Source organism: Podarcis filfolensis (assembly GCF_964270895.1).
Source record: "Podarcis filfolensis genome assembly, chromosome: 12".
In the NCBI taxonomy this organism is placed as follows: Eukaryota; Metazoa; Chordata; class Lepidosauria; order Squamata; family Lacertidae; genus Podarcis; species Podarcis filfolensis.
The window spans coordinates 36780919-36804732 of record NC_139614.1 but is presented as its reverse complement, the minus strand read 5'-3'; the positions used below and the strand labels follow the sequence as shown (position 1 = coordinate 36804732).

At 42.6% G+C, this 23814-nt stretch overlaps 1 protein-coding gene across 1 annotated transcript in view; it reads left to right on the top strand.

Annotated features, from left to right (window-relative positions):
* Window positions 1-23814, top strand: part of LOC310746081 (uncharacterized protein) — a 47037-nt gene that overhangs the window by 19054 nt on the left and 4169 nt on the right. Inside the window, exons 7-15 of the mRNA XM_083579788.1 lie at window positions 677-735; window positions 2407-2478; window positions 5431-5505; window positions 11222-11374; window positions 12354-12433; window positions 12546-12611; window positions 13837-13921; window positions 14373-14456; window positions 17008-17113. Of these exons, the coding sequence (XP_083435914.1) occupies window positions 677-735; window positions 2407-2478; window positions 5431-5505; window positions 11222-11374; window positions 12354-12433; window positions 12546-12611; window positions 13837-13921; window positions 14373-14456; window positions 17008-17113 (780 nt within the window). The remainder of the gene's footprint in view (window positions 1-676; window positions 736-2406; window positions 2479-5430; window positions 5506-11221; window positions 11375-12353; window positions 12434-12545; window positions 12612-13836; window positions 13922-14372; window positions 14457-17007; window positions 17114-23814) is intronic.

The following is a 23814-nucleotide window of genomic DNA, read 5'->3' as shown; positions in this document are numbered from 1 at the left end:
GCGTTAATGGAATTAAGGGGGATAAAAGCATCAGTGCTGTTGGACAAGAATAAAGCATGAAGCCAGAATTATACTCAGTGCTTTTTTTTTTCCTTAAAAAATGTTTAGGGGTACTTTCATTTTGACTCAAGAAAATCACCATTTTATAGATCAAACTGAGACAGTAAATGGACAAAAGTACAAAGATTCACAAAATGTTTAGGGATATGCGTACCCCTGCATCTCCCCAGAAAAAAGCACTGATTATACTGATGTAATTTCATCACCTCACATTATGGTGTCTTCTCCCCACCCCACCCCCAACGCTGCCCAATGCTCAGAACCTTGGTCTGAGCAATAAAGAACCACCTGCTAAAGCACTTTGTATTAGCTGTGACTAACAGCAAGGATGGGCAAGGCTAGTATTAATGAAAAGCAATGGGCGTTCAGACACACTTGGCTCTTGAACTTATTTCTCCCTCTCGCTTCTCTGGCCAGCCAGCTGAACAGCGGGGAGAAGGGCTGCGAATGTCAAGGGCAGTTGTGAAGGTCACCGGTCTGCCACTGCCTCCATCCACCCTGCATTCCAGTGGGCTCACAGACTGACCTGTAGTGCACAATATGAATCTCTTTAAATAGCCATGTAATTTCATGGTCTGCTTTATCCCACCACCCCTTTTTTTCCTGCTTCTTTCAGAGTCTGAAATAAAACATATGCAGGACAAAAGGCAAAACGATATCAAGACAATCGAGAAGGTACTGTATTCCTTTATTTATTTATTTTGTTGACAGTGATGGATTAACTCATAGAAAGATGCAAGAGCCTGGGAGTCATTCGCCCCCATATAGCCGAAAGGCTGTTCAAAGGCTGGCCATCCTCCTGCCCCAGCTTTTGAGCTATGTTTTATATTAGCCCCCTTATTGTTCGGAGATCAAACAAGCTGGTGTTCTTCCTTTTAAAAGATGCAGCTATTGAGGGGCTTGAACTGGGAAATCTCAGAGTCCCAAAGCTGGAAGTTACCTGGGTCAGGTGTGCAAGGGAACAGGCGTGTGAAATTTCAGTGCAGTACCTGCAGTTAGCAGAGACAGTGTGAAAAATGTGGATTTGACATGTCTAATATTCTGTCCAACAGCAAATTCAGGCTGCTGAGTGTCTGTTGTGAAAGTGAAATGGCTCCACCACAAAATAACAGGGTGGTTTTTGAAAACTTCATAGGAATGCAGTTTGTAAATCAAATGAAAAATAATGTTTTAAAGTCCCTCAAAAGGCCTGACAAGCACCTGTGTAGTCTCAGAACTTACAAAATGTTGATACTAGCTGGGCCTATAGAGTGGGGAGAATGCAGAGGGTGGGGAACCTTTTTGAGCCATAGGGCTGCATTCGCTTGTAGGGAACTTTGCGGAAGACAGAGATTTCCCCTTTCCCATGGGCTTCCTTTCGCTGCTGTACCAGTTACACTGGCTGCCTGACTATTTCCAACATGAAGGTTTACTAATCTTAGACAACACTTTGATTTTGGTGGGTCTACAAAAGCATGTTGAGTTATAAAGCCTTACGCAGCTCAGGAACTCAGTAGCTTAAGGACTGCCTCTACCCATATTAACCAACCTGGACCCTGCTCTTGTCATCCAAGGCTCTCCTTGAGAGGTTCAGAGGGTGGCAACACGAGATCGGGCCTGTTTTGTGATGGCCCTTGCATCTGTGGAATGGTCTCCCCAGAGAGGCCATCATTACATGTCTTTAGGCACCAGGTGAAAACATTCCTGTTACCCAGGCCTTTGGTCATCAAATAATCTATGGTCTGTTAACACTGTGTGGCTGGGGGACTGTTAGTATGACTATTTTATTATTATGCTGTCTATTATTCTGCTTTGTTTTATGTTTTCATTATTATTCTCCATAAAATATCTTTTTAATGTTGTACACTGCCATGAGTTCTTCTGATAAACGACAGTATATAAATCAAATATAAAATAAAATAAGCTCCACCCCCACCCCATGTCCTTCATTATTATTTGTGCTCATGATGGTATATGTGATCCCACTTTCAATATTGTCTGCTCCTGCAAATGTTTTGGGGATGGACATGCTGCTTAGTTTCCTATCAGTGCATGTCCCATAGATTCCTGCTGAAATCCTGTAACTTTTAAACCACAAATGTTACAAGGTGTTTTGTTTTGTCCTCATTTTCTTGTGCTCCTCCAGATGGCTATAATGTGGTAACATTGGGGAAGCATCACAAAAATAATAAAGCAGAATGATGATATGTGGATGGTACAGTATGAATCCATCTCTAATGCGCTATTATTGAATACACCTGTGGCAGGGGATGGGACGGGACACCAGTCTAGAGGAGCTCTTTGGATGCAGCTCACAGTGGTACCCTCTTATAATCTGAAACCTCACAGTCATGTTTTACATTTTAGCTTCAGAACGCTCAAGAAATCATAAAACTGGAACTTGACAGGGAGAAGCAGAGAGTTCTAGCTAAAGCTCTGGTAAGTTCCTAGAGAAAAATATTAAGCTACTAAACATCATGTTTGCTGGGTCTTGTTCAGATATTGCATTATCGCACCTTCTGCATTTTTCCTCATCTTTCCCTTCCCAGTAAAATGGCTGGAAGGATTGAGCTGGTGTCCCAACATGAAATGGAGAATTCATTCATAAATTTAGGTCAAGCTCCATTGTGACCTCTCAAGCTTATTGGCATTATTATATAACAAAATGTGCTTCCCAGCTTTCTCAGCCACCTTGAAAATGGGAGCAGAGGTGGTGTGTGATCCTGAAGTTTAAAATTCCATTCTGAATATGTACATGAGTATCAGATTACAATCCCTTAACTGTTTATTTTGCGTCTTTCTTCAGCTCTTGAAGACAAGTCCAGGTGGCACTAGAGTTTGAACTTGGAAATTAGAATTCTACTCTTGGGTGTGCATGCCAGATTTAATTACAGTATCCTAATCTTCACTTCAGAAAATCACATTGTGACATATTCTGCATTTTTTACCTTCTCCTTTGAAATATGAGTGAGGGGTTCAAGTTGGTATTTAAATGTGAAATACATAATTACATTCATCATTAATGTACATACGGAGTCTCATTGTGATATCTGAGCGTCCAAGGGTATTTTATCCCAGTGGTCCCAGCCAGGGAACAAAGTTCTAGCCCAAATGGGGCTATGTAGTAGGCACAGAGTCCAGAGGCACCACATCACATGTCAGTAGTACTAGTTCAGGATCCATGATCAAAGTCTGGACAAGCTAAGGCCAGGTTCCAGCAAAACAAGGTCAGACAAAGTAGAGAAGAGATGCAGACAAGCAAAGTCAAGCAACTGAGATGACAAGGTCCAAAAGTCAAATAAGCAAGGTAGGCAGCACCATGGATAGCTCCAAGTGGCTCCTAGGCTTAGGCAAGGCAGGCTTGAGCGTCGCTCCAGACACCAGTGAACCTAGACTGAGTTTTAAACAGGACTGCAGCTTCTTCTCAGCACCCAACTCTTTTAGAAGCCATTGACACCTGTGGCATGGAGGGGAGGCCAGGGTTCTACTATGGCCTCTGGGGAGGGCTATGAAATCTCTTTTGGCCAAAGAGACAGTGTCATTGTGGACACCTCCAATGCTGAGTAGGCAAGACAATCAAAGGTTGGTTCAGAGGGCAAATCCTTTTCCTCATCTAAGATGAGGCCTCTGAATCCATGTCCTCTTCCCTCAAGGATGGGGAGTCATTGCCTCTGGGCATAGCAAAGGGAGACATTGTGTTCCAGTCTGTTTTATATCTAACCTGGTCCTCTGGAGAGTTTGAGACCCCACTCAGCAGAATGCGCAGGAGGACCTCCACACCGAAAACTGGCTTACTGCATTACCACATTTGGATGTGAGCGATGTAATGCACGGTGCCATCTAAAGAGCCTAGAATTACCTAAATGAACTGCTGCTTGTAAATAGTTTGCACATAACACTTGGCCAAACCAGGGCTTAGCATGAATGAGCAATGTGCAGGTTGATCCAATGGAGCTGAATGCTGGAACAGTCAGGACAAACAAAAGAAATAACTTATTTACATATTGCCTAGTTGCACCATGGATTGTGCTCCCATAAGAGGCAGTGACGACCACCATCTTGGATGGCTTTATATGAAGTTTGTTTGTTTGTTTGTTAGTTATACCACCCTTCATCCAAAGATCTCTGAAATTATACGAACTGATAGGGTATATGGCTATGAATGGTTACTATCCCTGACAAATGTGTTCTTCCTCCAGTGTCAAAGGCAGTGTGCTTCTGAATGCCGGTTGCTGGAGGGAAGAATTCTGTTGTGCTCAGCTCTCGCTTCCCATAGTTCTCTGGTTGGCTGCTATGAGAAAAGGGCGCTGGACTAGATGGGTCACCGATCTGATTCAGCAGGCTCTTCTTATGTTCTTAGCCAGGTTCCCAGATCAAAGGTGGCATCCAATGTGCTCCTCCCCCAGTCCTGCTGCTGTGGTTTGGCTTAGCGTTATAGCTGAACATCGACTGTTGACTGGACTCTGTTATTCACAAATCACCCCATACATGAGATAAGCCAACAGGTGCAAGGTCAGCCAAGCCAGTTGCTATGGCAATGGCCCAGTGTTAACTATATAAATGATTAAGGCATGTCACTCAGTGGGTCGAAGTCTGCATTACATCTTGAATTGCTGAAGCAACAGATTTGTATTGGTATGTGTGTATCTGCATAGCCTACAAGCTGAATGTATATATCAACATCTGGAACTGTATTACTGAAGCCTTTTCTTTGGTAGCAGCAAACTATTTGGGACCTTAAGTTGCCTCTGTGTGGTGAGTGGAATTGGGTGACAACTTGTGGGTGTCTCACTCCAGCACAGTAGCAGCAGAACCTGGGGTGGAGTGCAGCAGCCACAATTTTCACTCCACAAACCTGCCTGCAGAGAATGGGAACACATTCAATGTGGTTCTCATTTAAAGGCAAACTTACCAAATTTTCACTTTTTAAAAACAGTGTGTGAATTGAAAAAGAGCTATCCTTCAAAATTCACACGTCTGAATATTGCAATCCAGTTCTCTGGCCAAGTAATGTGTGCAAAAATGCCTATACAAGGGTAAACTACATGCAAATGCATATATCAGTGAAAATAACATACACAAATGTATTGTAATAGAGGAGATTTTTTTGCAAAATGTGTAAATTAGGAGAAATTGGACACAAGAATATGTATAGTAGGATAAATTCACACAAAAATGTGGACTACATATCAGGCAGGATCTTTTTAAAAATTTGCAAACTGATGTAGAAATGTGGAGAAATGAACTTTTGATTGGACGAATGAGAACCTGAAAGAAACCAAATTGGACATATTCGTCCATCGCCAAGCTTTCCTTTCTAGTTCTTGAACTTTTATAAACAATTTATTCCCGCAACCATGTTGAATTTTCTTTTGTCTTTGTATTTTTAAGGAAGTGAAAGAAGCACAAGAAGCTGTAAAAATGGCAGAGGCCGCTGCTGCTGCTGCCGCTGCTGCTGTACCAAAGGTGATTTTTACTTTATTTGTTGTTTATATTCTTATTACCTAATGATATGGGATGTACCTGATATACATTGTATGGTATGCTTGACTTTTGGGCTGGGAGATGGAGGTGGAGAGAGGATTGGAATGGATATTGCCTAAAAGCACAGCACATGCCAGTCAGGCTGGAATCTTCGCACACACAAATAGAACACCCTGCAACCAGCCATACCTTGGGGCCTCTGATCTCTCGCTGTGCCAGAAAAAATAAAACACCTATCCACGCGACACTGATTAAAACAGCTCCACTCATATACCATGTAAAGAATGAAAGTTTAAAGTCTCCCTCACCTCCTCCGCTTTCCGCCCTCCTATTTTTCTCTTTCTCTGTTTTCTCCTCTCTTTCTCCCTCAGCCCCACATTGCCTGCAACAAAAAAATGTCTCTAAATGACTGTAAATGACATGTATGAAGGATTCTGTGATTTGAAAATAGAGACACTGAATGTGCTTTTGTTACTTATGGAAAATCTTACAATAAAATGTGTGTGTGTGTGTGTTGTGATAGAAGTTGTTGGAGAAAGCCTGCTCTCTGAGGGTTGCTCTTCTCCTCAGCCGCCTCCGCTGTTGCTGCTTTGCTGCTTTGCAAATGGCGCCGCCCACAGCCTGCCTTGTGGCAATTCACTCGTGGCCCATTTCAGTCAAAGTCTTGGTTGCCTGCCTCAGTGGCAGCAATTCAACCTAACATGGTGGGACGCAGAGCTGCATAAGGGGCGGCCAGGCAGCAGGGGCGCCTTCCCCGCAATGGCGGGCAAACTTGGAGAGAAGGGAAAGGAAGGGACAAAAAGGATGGAGACAGAGGGATCTTCCACACGAGGGAGGGGAAAGCGAGGCGAGTCTCCTTCTTCAGTTAATTGGTCTGCCTGGTGAATGCATTTCTCAGCTGGGATGAGGAGCCGAAGGACCCCAGTGTGCGCACTTCTTCTCTTGCCCTTGGTTCCCTCTGCAGATGAGACACGCTTGCCAGCCCAGAGCTAAAGACTTCTGAGGCACAAGACTCCCTGGAAGCCCCACCCTCTGAACTTGACAGCCTCAATCCCTCAACCTCAATGTTGTTTATTAGGGTTGTTTATTAGGTGGCAAGGGAAAGGCGCTAGCACAAGTAACATTTCAACCATGATTTTTCATGAATGGGAGGTGGCCCCGTTGTCCCTTACTGGTGTCATGCCCCCCCCCCCCCGCTGTGTCGCCTCATCCTCCTTTCCTTGCAGTGAGACGCTCTGGGCAACGCCCAGTGCTTTCCCACCTTCCTCTTCCTCCCTCTTTTCTCAGTGGGCAGCTGTGGTGGCAGCGCCCTTCCTCTCCCTCCCTCACAACTGGCAGAGGGGCAGGGCATGCACAGGTGTCTCTTCGTAGCCATGAGAAGGAGGAGGAGGCACCGCCCCCGCCCCAAAGGCCCGGCCTAGGCACAGTTTGCCTCCCTGTGACTTCAGCCTTGATGAGGGAGCCTGTTGTCAGGGCGTCTGGTTGTGTCCCCTCAGAAATTTGCGAGGCCTCACCACCACTATGCCACTGCTTTTAGATTTTTAAAGTGAGAGGTTCTTTCTTAATTGTTCATCTTCTCAAACTCTAGTGAGGTTTCCAAAGATAGTTTTGTACACAAGACATGTTTCTTTCAATTGACCTAGTATAAAACAAATATCTCCATGAGATCATGTGACTCAGAGCCTTATCTTTTGAGGTCTCTGTTCCCTGGATGTTCTCAGCAGTGCTTAACTTAAAAGGTGGATGCAGTGGGTGCCTTTTAAATAACAAAATGTTACTTTTATATTCCTTCACAAAAGGCAGGGTGAATTTAGAGCTGATAAACACTGACTAAAGGTTATTGTTACCTTACATCTTCCTCAAACTTCAAATAGTGGCACTCAGCAAGCCAAGTACTCAAAAGTTAACATCTAATTTCATTTATAAATCTCCCTGGCTCTTTGAAGCTGTATTGCCCGCAAAAGGTATTTGACTTCCTTTATTAATCAAACTGATATTTGGGGAAGTGTGACATTCAGTGGGAAAGCCGCACATGCTGAGATTAGCTGATTCTAAAAACTGTTCCAGAAGAAAGGACAGAAATATGACCAGTTAATTATAATGTGCAAATAGTTTCAAAATATCTGTAGTTTATACTGATAAATATAAAATGCAGTGTGTTATCAAGCTTTCTGTTTGCTGTGCTTTAGGAGGCAAGCTAGTAACCCCATGCATCAGTGTCATTAATCCCTTAAAAACTATTCCCCAATAAATTAACCTGCAGGATCACCAGCTGATAAAGTATAAAGCCCACTGAAAGTAATATGGCTTAGGTGAGTCTTAACTCACTCGCTGCATGGATTTCAGTAGGGCTTAAGCATCACTAACTTTCCCTGGATAGGGGCCAAAGGGTTAATTTGTGGGGGGATCTACGTGATTAATATTTTTAGACCAACCAACAGAGCAAAGAGATGGTAGTGACAGCTGGAAACTTGGAAGTGTGGCTCATCCGTAACTAGGGGTGTAGGAAAGCAGAAATTTCTGTTCCAATATGTATTTGCCACAATTGGCAGTTTCCATTGGGATTATGGGAATTGTAGTTCAACAACACTGAGGGGGGCACCATGTTGGCTACCCCTGCAATAAGGAGAGTTTAAAAAGCGAAACATCGTGGCCAGGATCCGAAGGTCAGTAAGCTGAAGGGTTTATATTTCTCAAACAGCTCCACCATGCCACATGGCAAAGCTCATATTGTTAAGAAATGTTGATGTATATTTTATTACCTTATTATTTATTTTATTTATATACCACCTTTATCTCCCAACCATGTCAAGGTGGTGTACATGGTTCTTCTCCTTCGCCCCATTTCATCCCCTATAACAACCCTGTTGAGGTGGTTTAAGCTAAGAGATGGTGACTGTCCTAAGGTCACCCAGTGAGCGTCACGGCTGAGTAGGGATTCGAACTCTGGTCTCTCAGGTCATAGTCCAACACTCTAACCATTACACCAAAACTGCTTAGAGCTTTTGATGTTTCAACGGTATATAAATCCTGGTAAATAAATCAATAAGAATAAATAGTAAACTAAAAAAAAAAGTTTCTTATATGATATGAGAGAGGAGTTCAAGAGGGCTGCTGTTTAAAGGAACTGGGAATCAAAAAAGCCTACTGGGCATGACCAAACCATTTGGGTGCTCCTAAAGTAGCTTTTTTGGATCCTAGCCATCCTGTTGGCATTTTTTTGTATTTATGCATGTATATATTATTACATATATCCCACCTTTTATATCCCCTAAGGAGCTCAAGGTGGAATACATGGTCCTCCTGCTCCTCAATTAAACGTCACTTGACCCTGGGAGGTAGATTAATCAGAGGGACAGTGACTGGCCCAAGGCCACCCAGTGAGAGCTTAATGGCAGAGTGGGGATTCAAACTCTGGTCTCCCTGGTCCTAGTGAGGGCCATCCCTGTGAGGTGGCCATGGCTGCTGATCTGGTGACTGCGTCCTGAGTGGGGTTGTCTATCCAGGGCCAGAAGTGAGAGCTGCAAGGAAAACTGGAGCAGAAGGTGTGAGTGGAAGTGAAAGGAAAGTGATAGCATTGATCAGATAATGCTGAGGGCAATGCCGCCTGAACAGTTTCAAAGTAAGAAATATATTATGAGGCCATAATAAAATTATGGGGCAGAACATTCCTTTATTAGATTACACCATCCTTATAAAGAATTTAATGGTCGACTTTCAATGCTTTAAATTATCATTAATAACTTGAAAAGGAGCACTAGCTTGTATCTAACATTAATCATACTCAAGAGTCGACCCATTCAAATCAGTCACCATAACTGACTTAGGTCCATTAATTTCAATGGGTTTACTCTAAAAGTTAGCTCAATACAACGTTTCACTATTACATGAATGCCATATTCTTGAATAATATAGACGCTGCAAGGAACCATTCCTTGTTGCAAGCATCACCTAGAAATAATTGGCACTACCTGCTGTTCCTGCTGTTGCACAGCAATGGGGCTAGCAGTGATTGGCCTGGTGTAACCTGCTTGTCGATTCCTAGATCAGGGAACTGATTCTCCTCTGTCTAGAGCAGCCTTCGCCAGCCTGCTGCCCTCCAGATGTTTCAGCAGTTGGGAGCTGCAGTCCAAGACATCTGGATGTCACCATGTTGGCAAAGGCTAGTCTGGAAGCACCTGAATGACGAACAGATTAGGATCCCTGGGCTGAAGCCCACTTCATGCGCACGCGTGGCAGCATGGCAGAAACTTCCCTATGGTTTGGTCTCACAAAGCTCAGGAGTGTGAAAATATCTCAACCATGTATGCAGAACTGACTGTGTGGGTCTTTATGCACTGCTGTGTACCAATTGTGAAGAGAAGGACAATTTTTAACCCCAAAGAAATAATAGTAACAGGAAATAGGATAAGGTATGGATTGCACTCAACTCTTTCGCTGTTATAGCATGAAAAAAATATTGGTGCCAATCAGAACCTCAGAGTCCCCGCACCCCAGCATCCCTGCTTAATTTGCTGATTATGTCCATTGCTGCTGTGGCCTTTATGTGAATAAGTCAGCAAATAGCACTATCTATCTGGGTAATTTTGGCTGGTATTCAGAGGCATACTGGAAGGCATCCAACAAGGTTCATAAAGCAGCATGAGAGAAAATAGAATACAATTACTGTTAAGCACATATGCACCTTGTTCAATATTTATCATCTAACACAGATTTGGTGAAGTCGCTTGAATTGTAGGCAGATACAGTGGAGGGCACCTGCAGCCATTTCAAAAGGTTTGCAAAGCCTTGTATTTGTATATATCTGAGTTGTGTTTGTGCAAGGAAATTTGCTCTTTTTTTTAACATGAAGATATAAAAAAAGCACAACAGGATTCCTGCGTTTCACAGAAAGTTCAGTCACCTCTAATGAAAATCTTACTTTCCGCTAACTACTGAAAACTGATTATATATTTAAGAAAAAGAAATGGGTTTGAAATATGATATAATAACCTCATTCACCTAAGGACCAGTTCTTAACCTACCTGAGAGTTTCTCACATGTTTATAATAATAAATTGTACGGTTTTGTTTAACTCTGAGCAATGCCCGCTATCCAAAAAAAGCTAGCCTAAGGATCTTGACAAATCAGAAACGAGCTGCTATGTGCAAATAAATAGCTCATATACCTCATGTAGTTAAAATCCATATTTCCTTGACAATTTCAAGTTGCGTGTTTGATGCATGTTGTTAAAACTTTAAGGCAATGTCCATATAAATGCCATTTGTTGCTTTATTGATAAATTTCTGTATTTGTCTTTGTGTGATTGCATACATTCGAATATTTTTTTATGTAAACTACTTAGAGATTCTGTATATTAAGTGGTGTAAAATATAATGCAATACCAAAACAAAATACAAATAGATGTGTTCTGTATTCTCCAGTAGCTTTCAGCACAACCCTATACATGTCAATTCAGAGAAGGCCAGCTGGGCTTCCCTTGGGAGGGCATGCCTGATTCTGAACAACGCCATGGAAAAGGCCCTGCTGCTCATGTCTACCTGCCATACTCCCTGTTTGCAGAGCAGGAAGACAATGGATCTCAGTGGTGAGGGGGATCCCTCTGAGACAAGGTGTTCCTTGAAAATCTCAAGGTGTGATGTCCAAAGTGCGCAACAGTAACTCAGGTTTGTTTATCGCTGTTGTTATTTTTTCACAGGTGCCCTCAGAGCAAGAAGGAAAGCTAGCAAAGAAGGGAAGGAAAGGACTGAAAGGGAAAGTAGTAAAAGCTGCTGCTGTCTTCGCTGCCGTTGCCGCTGCCACTGCCACCAAAGAGGCCAGACAAGCTGCCACAAAAGAAGCAGAATTGTTGGTATGTTTTGGTGATAAGTTATTGCTTTATTACTCTGATCTAACGTAACTTAGGGGAATAGACACCAGGCCATATAAAGGTGAGAGTCGTGGTTTGTTTTTTAATGACACTTCCAGCAGAAGGACACCTGCATCCTCACCTGATATTTTTCATCCATCGTGTGTCCAAAACAGCTGGGGTAACCCACACACCTCATCTCACCACCATGCTTAAGAAGAGCACCACATCTGGGTGCTTCCTCAAGAACACAAGCATGCCTTTGCTGAGATTTTCACTGCCCGTGCTTTCCTTCTTCGACTTTCAGGACAGATAGACCAAGACATATTGGTTGTGCCCATTCTAGCCCTTTGCTCAGGGGTTGCAATCCTACGTCCAGTCAGTTTTTATGGGGAATCCAGATGATGATGATGATGTCAGATCTTTACAAAAAATTCCCTGCTATTTTGCTACTTGGGAAACTTTGGCTTGTGGGCCTAATTTGGTCTGGCCCAAGTCCCAATTTGACATGTAATGCCCTTCCCCACAAGCCATGCCCACCTGTCCCACAGGAACAACCAAGAACTTAAAGTGAGTTTCCGATTGTTCCTTTGCAAGCGGGCTCCCTGCAACCCCTGATCCTTTGCAAGTAGGGCTCTCCCAAGTTGGCCGGATAAAGCAGTATAGATTCTAAGTGCTTCCTCTAGACAGAGCATTTTTCTCCCTCTGCAGAGGAACCCTCATGCTAAGTTTGGCGATGATATCTCGAGAGGTGGCTGACCCTATAAGAGATGGACTGACAGGCAGACAAACCACTTTCCAAAATATATAGTATATTTGTCATTGCAAGATAATTTAGAATATATTGCTACAGAAAAATTGAGATTTAAGTCATGGATTGATGGATTGAAAATTAATAGCAGTGGCCAACTATTATCGTTGTGTGTGTTTAGTATACAGTGGCAATCAATGCATGGCTCTCTTTTGTAATACACTTGTACAGGGAGATGAGAAAAAAGCCTTACAAGAAGAGATAAAAAGGCTTAGAAAATCTGAACGAGATGCAAAACTGCGCGTAAAAAGGTATATGCACAAGAATTTGCTGTGTACACAAGGATTTGTCACGTATATTATAAGATTTGTTAACTTCCACACTCACAAAACATACCAATGCTATTTTTGCCTCTCTATTTAGACTTGAACAAGAGTTCAGTAAATCGAGTCGATCTTGGGAAATGAAGTTCGAAATTCTAAAGAAAAGGTATTATTACATCCAAGATGATAAAAGGTCTGGAAACCAAGCGTTATGAGGAACAGTTGAGGGAGCTGGGCACGTTAAGCCTGGAGAAGAGAAGACTGAGAGGTGATAGGACAGCCATCTTCAAAACTGAAGGGCTGCCACATGGAAGGTGGAGCAAGCTTGTTTTCTGCTGCTCCAAAGGGTAGGACCTGAACCAATGGTTTCAAATTACAAGAAAGGAGATTCCGAGTGAAGGTTAGAAAGAGCTTTCTGACACGAAGAGCTGTGTGACAGTGGAACAGATCCCCTTGGAAGGTGGTTGGCTCTCCTTCATTGGAGTTCCTTAAAGAGAGATTGGATGGCCATCTGTCAGGGATTCTTTAGCCCTCATTCCCACATTGTAGGGGCTTGGTCTAAGTGAGCCTTCAGCTCCCTTCTAACTACAATACTTTGATCCTATGCAAACAATTGTGGGCACTCTCTACCCACAGTTAAACATTTCTCAGATCCATTGATTTCAGTGGAAACATACTTTTGCATATGTCTGGGTCATACGGTTAACATAAATACCTATATATTTTGGATTGGATCCAGAACTATGTTAATTGTATCTAGTCAAAATTAGTTATGATTTAATCTAAATCCCATAGGAAGTAGGAGTAACTCAGTCTGGATCTGAACTCTGCTGCTAATACTTACAGGTGCGAGAGAGAAACTGTTAAGTGGATATTGGTGCAACTAGCCATATACAGTGGTGCCTGAGTTTACGAACTTAATCTGTTCCGGAAGTCTGTTATTAAACTGAGGCGCGCTTTCCCTAACGAGGCCTCCCGCTGCCGGTACCCTTCCACCGTTCAGATTCCATTCTTGGACTGAGGTAAAGGTTGCAAACTGGGACACTACTTCCGGTTTTGCAGAGTTCATAAACCAAATTGTTCATAAACAGGACGGTTCTTAAACCGAGGTACCACTGTATAACCTTAATTCATGTAAATGAAGCTTCCATAAGAAGATAACGAAAACAGCTGTTGTACATTATCTGTATAGCATAACTGGCACTAGGAAGCGTCTGCTGGTTAAAGGGAGCCAAAACTCCCATTGGGTACATAGAGGCTTCTGTAGCTCTTTGGCTTTATCCTTGTTTGAAAATAAATGTTTGGGGTTTTGTTTTTTGTTTGATTTGTTTTTGGGGGGGACTGCCTTTAATTTAAGAAATACAATTTAAACATTCCCATTTATCTTCTAGCCTACATGCCATTAAGGACGAGATGTTTCTTAGACAATCATTGCGTCAATCAGCAAAATTTAGACGCCCTTCGCTGGCTGATAAGGTATGTTCAGATAAGCAGCCACTAAGGGCAGACACATTGTTAGGTACAAACTTGGGGCATGGGCAGAAAGTTTGCATAAAAATTGCATATGCTAATTCACGTGCTTAGATGCCTCTGGGAAATTAAGTTGACGGTTGGCTGAGGCCTCTCCTGCTGCCCTGTAAAGAACTTGTTTTTAAAAAACAGTTAATGGAGGGAATCCCCTCTTTCAAACCTCTGGTGTTGGCATGGGTGAGGAATATATATTTATTTCTGTTAAGGGCTACATTTATTTGGGGGTGATCTGGGCAGGGTGGGGAATCAGATGCCAGTTGTGGGTATGGCCAGAGCCATAAGTGCTCATGAAACCATGATTTCTGAACTGGGTTGGCAAACCATAACATTGAAAGTACTGTGATCAGCACTGATCATGGTTTATAAATAACAGAAATGTCTCCTATGCTCCTTCCAGACAGCTCCTCCTCTGCACATCCAGCACCCTACAGGCAAATTGGCTTCATTTACGAGCAGCTTGTATATGCAGTATGCTCCTCTGGTACGTAGTTTGATGTGTGTCTATAATATATGTTGCTTCGCTTCAGTGTCCTTCTCCTCACACCTGCCCACACATTCCAAACAGGTAAACAGGCCCTCTCAAAGGTGATACGGCTTTGGCAGCAGCCTGTACACAACCCCCCTTTGCCCACAAAGCTCCTGATACAGGAGGGGATTCTGAACTTGGGCACATAACTTGAAAGATAATTTATATTTATAATTTTATTAGTTGTGTATATATAAGATGGTGAACAAAACTGCTGATTCCTTTGGTCAGTTTGTGTGCATCATAAGCATTGATAGATGCCTGCAGGAACACAAAAATGAACACAGACCGTCCTTTTTTGTGAACAAAATATGTTGTTACTGAATCACATCATTAGTCCAACTAGGGCTGCATATACACCAGGCTTCCTCAACCTCGGCCCTCCAGATGTTTTTGGCCTACAACTCCCATGATCCCTAGCTTGCAGGACCAGTGGTCGGGGTGATGGGAATTGTAGTCTCAAAACATCTGAAGGGCCAAGGTTGAGGAAGCCTGATATACACCATATATTTAAAGTGCATTTAAAGCACACGCACGCGCACACACACACACACACACACACACAAGATTCCTGGAAACTAGTTTCTTAAAGGTGCTGGGAACTAAAGGGTAAATGATAGTTCCTAGGATTATCGAGGTGACAGGGTGCTTTAAATGTATGGGGTGGTGTGTTAAATATCGTTGTTTAGTTCACACTGAAATGGAGAATGCCTGTATGTATGAAAATTCCATTGAAGCTAGGGTTGCCATATTTTGAAGAGCAAAAAAGAGGACACCCAAGAGAAAAAGACTCCATGAAAATTAAAAGCGCCAGGGGGCACGGTTTGGATGCAGAGGGGAGGTATCATATTAAAAAAGAAGGGAGGGAAGAAAAGAAGGAGGGAGAGAGCAGGAAGGAGGAAATCGGGAGTGCATTCTGGAGGGAGCCGTTGCTTCAGTCCCAGGCCTTGATTCACCTTGCTTCCTTCCCCTCCCCTCCCCTCCCCTCTGCCAGGTCTGTGCCCAGCCTAGCCCCAGCCACCACCGCCATCTCACCAGCAGACCCTCATTGCCCAGCAGATGCTCCAGCAAAGGAGGGGACAGGGTGGGGGAAATGCTGGGAAGGAGGAGAGACAGAGAGAGGGGCAAAGCAGGCAATCCAGGCAAAGCGAGAGCCTCATTGCCTCACATCACTCAGCAACCAAAGCAAAAGGAAGCGGGGGGGGGGGCAACTAAGCAAAAAACAACAACAACACACCCGCAAAATTTTGTCGACTTCTAAAAATCCACCTGGACAGAATTGTTAAGCCTGAAAAAGAGGACATCTCCGGGAAAAATCCGGACATATGGCAACCCTAATTGAAGCGTACTGAAGCTCTCTGAGCTGTAACAGGTTGATAATTAACTATTGATGTTCTCTGCTAGCTTATACATGAGTGTTTAACCTTAGATCATGTGATTAAGACATTCAATTGCAGATCTCCATTTTGAAAGGGAGTTGCCTTTGCCTTTTGTTCACAGTCAGAGAAACCTTGTGATAATGAAGCCTCTCCAGGAGCTGCATAGCCTTAGGCTGGATGCAGGCTAATGCAAGCTATGGGAGAGAGAACTTTGATTTTTGCTCCGGTCGTAATTATGTTATATACTTTAGAAGAAGAACCTACACTTAGATAAGCATATGTTTTATGGAATTATCTGGGTGTATCATTGATCGTTTTTTGTACATGTTTTGCAGAAGTTCTGATTAGTAAAGCTTTGAATCATGGGCCTTCCAAAAGGGGTCAGCTTTTATGCATCCAGTTGCTTCATGCTGCGCAATATTAATATCTGCAATAATGTACATAGCCTAGCTTAGTACCACAGCACTGTCAGGTATCGAACAGAAGCATTTTCCATTCCATCATTCAAGCACCCACTAAGCTCCTTTTAAGTAGAGATGCCCAGGTGTGAACCAGGGACCTTCCACTTGTAAAATGTGACTGCTGCCCCCCAAGCTATGTGCTTATAGGAAACTGCCTTATTCTAGGTCAGCCGAACATTGTCTACTCTGACTGGCAGCAGCTATCCAGGCTCTCAGGCGGAGAAGGTCTTTCCCATCTCCTTATTCCTGGAGATGCCAAGGACTTTACCCAGAGCCTTGTGCCTCGGAAGCATTTCCTCTACCACTGAGCCAAGTCCCTTCCCATAATCAGGTTGTGTTTAAAAAATTGCTGATACCAAACTCATTATTTTAATACAAATTTCTGCAATTTAGGAGGAGTCACTGCCTTTATAGTGTAAAGGCAGGGTCTTTCTAGCGTGAGATTTCTCAGAATGTTCCTTTGTGCGGGAAAGTTATTTTTGTATAAAGAATGGTATCACAATTCGTATTATTCATAACTGCCATACTTCATGATGCTTAAGATGTCTAGATTTATGTTAGTTACCATCCTGGTCAACCAAAAGATGCAGTTTAATTAAAAGGTTCCTTTAATTTAACTGTGCAATGGCTTTTGAGTGACTTTAAAAATAAATATTCCATGTTCAGCCCAAGATAGGTTCTCAGGCAGATTCAGGTTCAAATGAAGATGAAGAAGGCATGGATATTGAGAAAATCCCAGTTCTGATTAAAATTCCCAGCGCTTTTGAAGCTGGTAAGTAATGACATAATTATATGTTGCAGAAACTGTTTATCTTCAGTTAAACATTACATTTTTTCTGTCTTCTCTCTTGCTATTAAAACTGGATTATAGTTGGGGAGAATGTGTCCAAAATTATATAAACAATGGAACCAATAAGCTTTATTCGTTTAAAACTTTTATCCTGCCCTTTCAAAATAGTACAGAAGGCTGTGTGCGAAAGCTAGTATCATAACCATGCCAGAACATGTTAAAATATATATAACAAAGCTACCAACCACATCTATGTGGGAGTAAGTACTGCTGAGATCTGTGCAGCTTGCTTCTGAGTAGACCTGCATATGATAGACCTGCATAAGACTAAAAGAAAGCGTTGGAAAAGATATGGAAACAAAGTCAGAAGATAAGATTCAGACAATAAGTAGGCACCAGAGACTGAGTCAGAAGAGTTCAGTTTAATTTTATTTCAGAAGTAGTTCAGCAACAAGTAGAGGACCAAAGGTTCCCAACCGCTGAGCTAACAGTTGGCAGGTCACATCACACAGGTTGCGTTCCCATTGGCAGGCAACAAGCTAAAAGCCAGATTCTATAAACATAAGAAGAGCCTGTGGCCCATTTCGTCCAGCATCCTGGTCTTACAGTGGCTAACCAGATGCCTACAGGAAGTTTCAAGCCGGAACTGAGCACAATAGCACTCTTCCTCTCTTGCTGCTTCCAGCAACTGGTGTTAAGAAGCACATTTCCCTTACTGGGGTGATACCGGTGGGGTAATAGCTCCAGTGAGGGACGTTTGTGCTCCTTCTGGGTTACTTTGCCCACCTTTGGTCCCCACCCTCAACTCAGCTCTAACCTGTGGCTCCTAGAAGTTGTCAGCATCCAACAGCAGCCACACCCTGGGAATGACTTGGACTGGCCTGCTAAACCAGGTGAGGGTAGCCAGTGGGTCTCAAACCCTCAATGAGTTAGGGACTTCCCCTGCATGTAAAGACAGGCTCTGGCAGATTGAGCAGATGAGACTAATAGTGGGTCCAACTGTCCAGCAGGCAGTTTCTGCATGTGCTGTCAAGGGAAGTGAGGGACATTCGGGGCTCATCGACCTGGGAAGGTAGCGCATCTAGAAAAAGGAAACTTCCTGCCTTGCAGGATTTCTTCGGCAGAAGAAAAGGCTAAGGAGTAAACCCTATAGAAATCTAGAGTGCTTACATGGTGCCTTGAATGTCTCCTTTCAGCAGCTCCCGCAGCCAAGCAGGTGCCAAGTGTATTGCTCTGCTTTCCCTTGGACCACATAAACAGGGCTAAGAGGAAGGTCTTGTCATCTGGACAGCCCAGGACCTCCATACACACTGCCCAGGCTTGCACCCAGGGGAGGTCACTTTGGTGCTGCTAACACAGCAGTTTGAGTTCACCCCCTCTAGGCACACTCCATTGTCTCTTGAGACAGATGGATGCAAACAACTGCCTTTAAAGGTAAAGGGACCCCTGACCATTAGATCCAGTTATGGCTGAATCTGGGGTTGCAGCGCTCATCTTGCTTTATTGGCCGAGGGAGCTGGTGTACAGCTTCTGGGTCATGGGGCCAGCATGACTAAGCCGCTTCTGGTGAACCAGAGCAACACACTGAAATGCTGTTTACCTTCCCGCCGGAGCGGTACCTATTTATCTACTTGCATTTTGATGTGCTTTCAAACTGCTAGGTGGGCAGGAGCTGGGACCGAGCAACGGGAGCTCACCCATCTCATTAGGAATATAGGAAACTATCTTACATCAGGCCATATTATTTGTCCATCTGCCCAAATGTTGTCTGCTTACTGGCAATGGCTCTCTGGTGTCCTCAAGCTGGAGGCATTTCATATCACAAGCTGCTGGAATTGAACCTGAGACCTCCTGCTTGTGCTCTACCCCTGAGCTGTGTCAGGGTAGCCATTGTAGTGCCTTCCAGATGTTGTGGGACTGCCATTCTCATCAGCTCCAGCCAGCATAGCCGGTGGTCAGGGAAGACGGGATTTATAGTCCAACACCATCTGAAGGATGCCACGTTATCTATCCCTGACCAACACACTTACCTGGGAGTAAGCTTCTGTGTTCAGTGTGCTCACTCCCAAATAAATGTGTACACAGGATTGCAGACTTTGCTCCTTTTCTTCCTTCCTGGGCCTTTGCTCTATGTAATTGAGCAGTGTTAAAAATGGGATAGCATCTGAGCTCTTCATTGTGTGATAGAAACCTCAGTTTTGTTTTATGTACTCAAGGAGACTTTTCTCACAGTCTGGTAGAGAGGCACTATTTGCACTGTAATCTTTAGAGACAGTCTTAATGAGCAAGAAAGACACGAACCCCTAAGATAAAACCACTGAGGAACAGCGACTCTTTCCGTGGCTTGTCAGTAGGAGAGAGCTCAAACAGAAATATCTGATGCACAGAAGCAACTCCAGTTTTTTTCCTGATAGATTACACTGTTTGTTTCTATTTCAAATTACTTTGTCAGCGCAAGAAGAAGGGGTTAAGAGGAAGGTCACTCTTAACAGACAGTCACAGTGAAGGGAATGACAAGGAGTTTCTAATAAATTTGAAATCCATATCTCTGTCATTCTTGTAACCCCTTTGAAGTATAAAACTTAAAAGTATTAAATAATTCACATGGATTCCCAACTGATCTTCTCAAAGGAATGTTTTCAGCAGGTGTCAGTAAGGGGAGAAATGCAACACTGCTAACTTGAGGGGGGCGAAATATATGATTTAACCAAAGTTAGGCTATCGCTTAAAGTTTTGATGATATCCATAAGAGCAATTATTTTTATCTATTTAGAAAGATGTATAAACTGCTTAATTTAAAAAAAAAAACCTAAGAGGTGTACATAAAACAATATGAAACAATAATCAATAAAACGAAGTTAGAAAATGTTAGAAACAAGTGTGCATAACTGAAGTATATGTCCATATAGCCTGTCTGAGGTAAATGAGTATTTAGCAGGCATCTTTAAAAAAAGCGAGGGTGGCAGCCTAATCATAATAGACAAGGCATTCCAAAGCATAGCTGCTGCCACACTGAAAGGTTGACTCCTAGCAAATGTGGAACAGGTATTAAATGGCACTTGTAAAGCTGAACTTACGGTAGCTGCCTACTCAACCAGTTCGATCTGTGGAAGTACAAGGTGTACTTATTATATGGGACACCAAAAATAGTATTTGGCCAGAAAGAAACCTGTAAGCTGTCAGGCCAACACTGCACCAAACAGAAGTTGATTAGCAGTGTTTGTGTTCCATAGAATTGAATATAACCCCCCCAAATTCAAGCCAACTCCTATCTGAATAGTTCCAACTCTGTGCTCTGTTTCTTGATCACACTGGAGTGTGGCGGAAGGTTGGAGTGAGACAGAATGATCCGACTCATTCTGCATGATGACATATCATATCTCTATCTACATCTGCACAAACGCATTGGCTCAATTCTCCAAGCGCTATCCTTTTGCTGTCAAAGTGGCAACCAGCCACACACAAGCAGGAAGTATGAGTGGGCTTGGGGAACTCCAATATTTGCAGAATTATATATTTAAAACCCCCACAAATCTTTAGGGGGAAGTCCATATGTGGGATGGGAGACAACAGTCCAATTCAGACAGAGCGTGCTCATAACGCCAACTGCCTGTTGGCGGGAAAACAAAAAAACTGCATAGGGTGGAAGAATGGAATGAAGCATTCTGGGAAACCATGCACAGGAACGACTCTCCTCCCCCCCCCACTGCAACATCATGTTGCAGTTCCCACTTGTTGTTTTCTATTGCTTATAGGAGCAACACCATGTATATAACTTGCTGTCTAACATCCTTTCTGTCTGAATTTTCAGTCATTAGTTTGTGTTAAGCTCATTGATATAAATGGACTGGATATGTAGGCAGTAGAGACTGGTCAGTCTGCTAGCCCCCACCTGTCTGTCTTCTTACTGGCATCCAGTCCAGGAGGCACCCGTGGCTGCCAGCTTCCTCTTCTTGTCCTTGGGGGACTGAGCAGAGAGGAGGATGGGAACAAACCAAAAATTAGTTGGCTCCACCTGTGATTGGCGCTTGCTCTACCTACCTTTGGCCTCCTTATCTTCTCCCCCCCCCCTTGCAGTCCCAATGGGCACCAGCCACCTCTGTATTGGCAGGGGGGGCATGTATCAAAGTTGCACAGCCACCCTAACAACTCTGATTGTGGAGTGATTCTAGCAGGGACAGAATCTGAGCAGTGGATGTGTACTCTTAAAAGACTTGGCGAAAATTCTTCCTTTCCCCAGCAGCTCCTACCTCCTAATCCATTTGTCCATGGTTTTCGTTCACCAACAATATCAGCTCCACATATGCTTTAAAAACAGGAAATGGAGAGAACAATTTTCTCTATTTAATCTGTGTGAAAATAAATCCTTAAATATTTGTCAAAGTTTTCTGAACACCTAAGAACAGTAATTACTAATAGGGCTGCTTAAAAATATATTTTTTTTCATTCAATACTGTAACCAATTGCCTAGTAAAAATGAAATCAAAATCAAACATCATTTACTTGCTAAAGGCTCTAATGAAAGTAGTGGAACTTGGAGAAGGGCACATGTCACTCTGGACATGCCAATACCATCAAGACTGAAAGACTGATAAAGCTTTGGCTTCTGGTTTTTCTTTCTGAAAAGAGCTTATTTATTACATAAACTGATCTCTTTATCCCAGCACAGGAATGTCAGATCCTGGAGCTGCAGTGACAGTATCTTATTGAAACATTATAGTGATAACTTTATCAGCAGTGTGTGACACAGGGTGACTCCAGCCCACAACATGTGCCTTTGTCATAGGTGTCTACAAACATTTCAGATAAATTGTTTCTTTGGTCTGGAAAAAAAACATCCAATGTCCCTTTGGCTCTCTCCTCTGCATATCTCTTTAACTTTTTTTCTATCTATATATATATTTACAGTGATTTGAATTTGCTGAGAGATAAAAGCCAGACTGAATGACCAAAAAAAAAACCAACCCCCCCAAAAACCCTCACACGTAACATTACTAGTGACTCTTTAAATGGAATTTTTCATTCAGACTTTGACATTAAACTAGAAAAGCCTTTTGGCTGTGACCATACAAGCATAATAAATTGTGTATGTTTGCGATACTGAATGAATCTTGCCCATATGCTGCGCTGCAAGGCTACATGAATGAAGCATTTACCAAATCAGGCCCACCACATTAAACAGAAAAACAATCTTTATTCATGGTAACTTATCAGTTTCAATTAATCAACCTTAACAATGGAAATTCTGATGTGTTCAAGCAACTTGAAAGCAATAGGTCATCTCCAGGGCAGCCATGTTGTGTCTTTGTGCCTATGGCTTCAAACAAAGCAACATCTCCAATAAATGTCCACATACAATTCCATATTGGCAGCATAGCTACTTTTAAACATCTTAGCACACCTCGGTCTCTAATGTACTGGCTCTGCAGATATGCACTGAGTTTCCCTCAGGTTTTGCTGTTCCCAAATATAATTGTTTTCTAGTATTTTTTTTGGAGCTCTGTTAAGTTCAAACAAAGGAAAAGACATTTCCATTGGATGACCATCCTTTCAGTTCCTCTGCTGCTATGTGAATAAGCATTGTGCAAACCATTCCAATGGTATTGAAAGGGGGTAACCATTGGTTTGATTTGGTTACACGGTTTCCTAAAGCGCTCCCTCCCACTGCCTTAGGGTCTGTGAAAGGTCCGTGACCTGTTTAGAACTGCCAAGTGAAATGTCATGTCGCCCCTCCCAAAGGGGAGTATCTGCATTCATTTGATCAGTATAAAAAATGATTGGGGATGGCGAGATCAGTGCTTTTGAATTGCAATTTATAGCAGTTTACAAAAATGCACATTGTTGGAAAAGAAAACATGGAAGTGTTTCTTTCTAAATTGCATTACCTGTGAAATGTCATTAGTCTTTTTAGGATATTTGCATCCAATTTTTACTATGAAAAACTCAAGAGAGGCTTGAAGCGAAGAAACAGGCTCCCCCCCCCCCATTGTATTAACTCTTACTCCCCTTGTTCTTATTCTGTATTTATTTTTGGTATCCAAGTATCTGGAAACTAAAGTTTCATGCAAACTTCTTGTTTTATTGCTGCCTTCTTTATGATAATAGCATGTGGCGCTGATTTCTCCAGCATGACGCAATGATCATATCTTCCTACATAGAGTTTATGCAAAATCATTGTTTAAATACATTGGGTGTATGTGTGTGTGTTACAACAGCATCTAGATTGATATTTTCTCTTTATTCAGTCCCCATACTATGAGATCTACGGATGAAGAAAGGTATATAAATTTAATAAATAATAATAATACTCTTCCCAACCCTCCTTTTTTGTAAAAAGCTTTTCAAGATATTCAGGCAATTTGTAAAAAGTCATTTGTTGCACTGGAACAAATTGTTGTGACCAGTGTTTCATTTATAACTGGAGGCACAGCAGTTGAAATAGTTTGGAATCTCATTTTAGGCTGCTTGTGTGTGTGTGTGTGTGTGTGTGTACATTACCCGGAATATCCATGTGGTTTATTCCCTATTTGGAAAATATAGGTTATCTTAATACATACATAATTTAATTGCGCGTGCGCACATACACATACACACACACATATATTATAAATTCTGCGTTATTTTCCTGAACCAGGATGGAGAGCTCACATTACAGATGTGCCAGAAGTAGGCAAGTTTCAGAT